The sequence below is a fragment of the Centroberyx affinis genome, unplaced genomic scaffold (assembly GCF_046629955.1).
Source record: "Centroberyx affinis isolate AG114_WGS23_722 - 3 ecotype Tasmania unplaced genomic scaffold, CSIRO-AGI_Caff_v1 ptg003533l_1, whole genome shotgun sequence".
NCBI lineage: Eukaryota > Metazoa > Chordata > Actinopteri > Beryciformes > Berycidae > Centroberyx > Centroberyx affinis.
The window spans coordinates 226,541-230,240 of record NW_027281476.1 but is presented as its reverse complement, the minus strand read 5'-3'; the positions used below and the strand labels follow the sequence as shown (position 1 = coordinate 230,240).

Sequence of the window (3,700 nt, the reverse complement as noted above, 5' to 3'; positions counted from 1 at the left end):
ACAAAGTGTTAAAGTACATTCTGGCTGTGCCACTACATTACTGGAGACAGGTGTAGGCACCAAGCAACAGCTCAGAATGATTGATTGAGAAGATCTTTTATTTCATGGTTCAGGCACGATCTAAAGCGGAACTGTTAAGGTGGGTGATAACTAATCACACAAGAGGACAGTGAAACACAATCCAGTCAGCACTATCAAAGCTCCCCACAGAATTGCGTTACTACTACTAACCACAAAGCACAAGCAGCATAATTAAACACCTTTTAGAAGCATCTCAGTCTCTAACAACTGAATTAAACTAAATCAACTTACTGATAAGACAATATAAAAGTAGGACAGTAAAAACAGAAGACAATCTCCTGTGATCATTTTGATCTAAAAATGACAGGTAGAGAAGTGATGAGCATTACCTGACAGAAGAAGCCCCCGTCGTCACCTCAACTGACAATATGGCACGAGGAGTCAGAAGATAAACTGTCCATCAGACCCCCATCAGGCACATGCCTCTTCCCCATGCTCTCTATCCCCTCAAGCTGCCAAACTCTCAGATAGATCCGATTGGCTGCTGTGACAATGGGTGAAACTGAAGCACACACCGCCGCCATGATGGCTCTGGGTTAACGCTGCAGAGGCCCCGGACCAAAAGGCACACCCGGAGCCAACATGGAGCCGGTGGCACGGCGGCTCCCTCCATTGAGCGGTTGTATTAAATATCATGGGCTTTAGAAAGCGAAATGAAACGCTCGTGCTGGTGACAGCTGGCACGCGCTGGCTCAGGTTAACGTAAATAAATAAACACTGGTGAGGTATGGGTTTAACATACATTAAAACCCACTGACTGTGTAGTATAAAGTTTGTCAAATGAACACAATGTGAGGTGCAGCTCGTTCCCCTTTAGATCACACACACACACACACACACACAGAGGTAATACTAAGTTATGGGAAAACACAGAGCTGAGGGTTAATTTCCTGATGCTCTAGAAAGGATGTTGACTGGAGCGTCAGGTTTCCTATTAAACAATAGACAACAGAGCAACCGAATTCCAGAGAGAACACACTGACTATCAGTGTGTGTAAACAACACACAACAACACAAGGCAACTTATTAACTTCTTCTTTCATTTAATCAAAGCAAGTAAATACAGCATTTGTATACATTTTAAGGAATATAACATTACAAAAACAGTCCCATTGTGATGTAATGTACAAATGTGACCGAATGAAAAGCCTTCTGTGGAAATACTGAGCAACTTTTCCCCATAGACACTTTCAGCAATAAAAGTCCATTATGTTCACCTATGGGATTCTGACCAACCAATCAAGCCTCTTCACAGATCGCTCAGCAAACCCTACATTTTATTTTTTACACACAGTATATTTCAGTCGTGGTGATGTATCTTCTTCCCCGTCTGCCGGCGCCTCTGCCTCTTGCTGGTCCTGCCGGCCCTGCTCTTTCTCTCCGTGACACCGGGCTTCTTGTCCCCCAGACGGCCTCCCCGTCCTCCTCGGCCTTCCTGCTTCCCTTTCCTCTTCCCCTGCTTGCTGAAAGTGTTGAGTGAAGACGTGAGCGAGCGGATCCTGCAGGAGTGGGAAGGGGGGGGGGAACAATGTAGCCGAGAGAGGATGGCAGGCAGACATATTAAAGCAACAACAAAACAGCATTGTACTGGTGAGCATTAGCTACTATGTCACCACTTTGACCATCTTTACACTGACCAAAAAGATATTTTAGGTACTGAACGAGTGGGAATATGATGACAATAATGCAATACCTTGTTGATGTAAGAACAGTGTGTGTGTGTGTGTGTGTGTATGTTCGTAACAGTGCAGAACTGTGTGACAAACAGCTTACTTTTTATTGAGGATGGGATTCCCGGCTTTCCTCGGCATCGTACTCCTTTGTACCTCCTCTTCTTGTCCCCCTTCTGCATTCTCACCTTCACCTTCTCCATTAACCTTGACAGCAGAGATTCTCAGTGTTAGCGCACTTTCATTGCCATCAATACAGTTCTGTCTTCAATTAAAATTAGCCTGCAATTGCAACTGCACTATTTAGTTGATGCTCTTATCCAGAGCAATTTACACTTTTTTTTTTAACCTTTATTTATCCAGAGAAAGGTGACTGAACATGCATGCACTTTTCCAGCAATGCCCTGCTTCACATTGATACAGTTACACACACTCACCTGGGACCGACCCAGTATACCCACAGCCTCCTACTGTTGGCCACTAAAGCAGCTGAAAGTGCCTTGCTCAAGGGCACTTTGATAGTAGGTGTTGAGGGAGGGGAGAGCATTACTAATTCAATTTCCCCAGTACAATAATTCAGCATTTGTTTTTTTGCATCTAGACTCCACATGCAGCCTGTTAAGAAGCAGAGGGGCTAACTCTCTACCTGACTGGCTGCTGCTGGCCCCAGAAGGCGGTCCCCAGTGAGGTCCAGGTCACTGATGGTCGTTACGGTGACGGTGTGGTTGGGGTGATCGTAGTACACGGACTCTGTCGTGCCTGTTATCGCGTCCTCCAGGTCATCTACATCCTCCTCTGAGAGGTGGAGGGAAGGAGAGAGGGAACGACTTATAGTTTAGTATAGTTACAGATCAATAAAACGTACAGGGAAAACAGACGTGTGGTTTTCGCATTTTCACTCACCTAGAGCTTCTCTCCTCTCCTTGAGCATCTTCATATATTCCTTATGCCTCTAAAAGGAGATAAGCAAACATGACATTAGTGCCGCCTTCTGTGTTCACCATTCAGTTGGTGTCCATCCCAAAATCTTACTTTAGCTCACAGCTTATGTAAAGGTACCTCTTGTCTGACTCTGTTCTGCTCCTCCTTGATTTTCTTCTGGATTTCTGCCACTGCTGCTTTCCTTCTCTCCACTTTTCGCTTGTGGAAGCCAGTGAGGAATTCCCTGACAGGACAGAGGGGGACAAAACCCACAGTTAACATCATTACTATTGACTGCCAACAGGTATCGCCTTTTAACAAGTCACTGCAGGTTAGCATACAGTATCCGCTGAGTGAACATTAAACCAACTAGCGTCTAATCAAACTTGGCTTGGTAGGTAATGCTAACCTAACAGTCACGGCTAACGGTAAGATGCTAACAGCTGAGACATGTTTAATAACATTATTATCGATTATTAACTTACTGTCGTTCTTTGTCGTCAAACATAACGATGCATTTGTTTTCTCTCTTCTTGGACCCTGGCTTGAATTTGCCCTTTTTGGACACATTGTTGTGTTTTTTCATGTTTTTCATGTTGTACACGTGAGTTTGTCTTCTACTTCTTGCTTCTCCTGCTGTGTGCACCATTCAACTTTGTCCGACAAGAAACATGTACAACGCACTCTGTTCCCCTCGGTCTAAAGAGCCTAAAAAGGTTCCCTTCAACCCAAATATTTTAAATGTTTTAAGAATTTGATTTTTTCAGGTTCAGACGGTCCAGATCTTAACCATACCGTGTTTATATTAACCTTTGACCTTATTACTGTGACTAAAATATGTATTATATCTAGTTATTTCCAGTTAAACAACACAATCCACATGTTCTCATGAATAGCATGAGCAACATAAGGTCACCTTAGCATGTTTGGTATTGAGAATGAACACACAGAATAATATTGAATGCATTTCATAATACTGTATGGCTGCCTCTTGTTCCCCATTCCCTCACACTTTTCTTTTTTTCTTT

The 3,700-nt window shown here is 43.6% G+C and overlaps 1 protein-coding gene across 2 annotated transcripts; it reads right to left on the bottom strand.

Annotated features, from left to right (window-relative positions):
- Window positions 1–1,119: 1,119 nt before the first annotated feature.
- Window positions 1,120–3,310, bottom strand: nol12 (nucleolar protein 12). 2 transcript variants are annotated; one of them, XM_071539955.1, is made up of 6 exons: window positions 3,158–3,310; window positions 2,811–2,916; window positions 2,655–2,703; window positions 2,398–2,546; window positions 1,855–1,958; window positions 1,120–1,580 (listed from the first exon to the last, which is right to left on the bottom strand). In XM_071539955.1, the coding sequence occupies exons 1-6, from the start codon at window positions 3,265–3,267 to the stop codon at window positions 1,382–1,384; spliced, it is 717 nt and encodes a 238-aa protein (XP_071396056.1). In that variant the 5' UTR covers window positions 3,268–3,310; the 3' UTR covers window positions 1,120–1,381. The 2 variants fall into 2 exon arrangements, with proteins under 2 accessions (XP_071396056.1, XP_071396057.1); XM_071539956.1 differs by having other exon boundaries at window positions 1,855–1,945; window positions 2,403–2,546.
- Window positions 3,311–3,700: the final 390 nt, after the last annotated feature.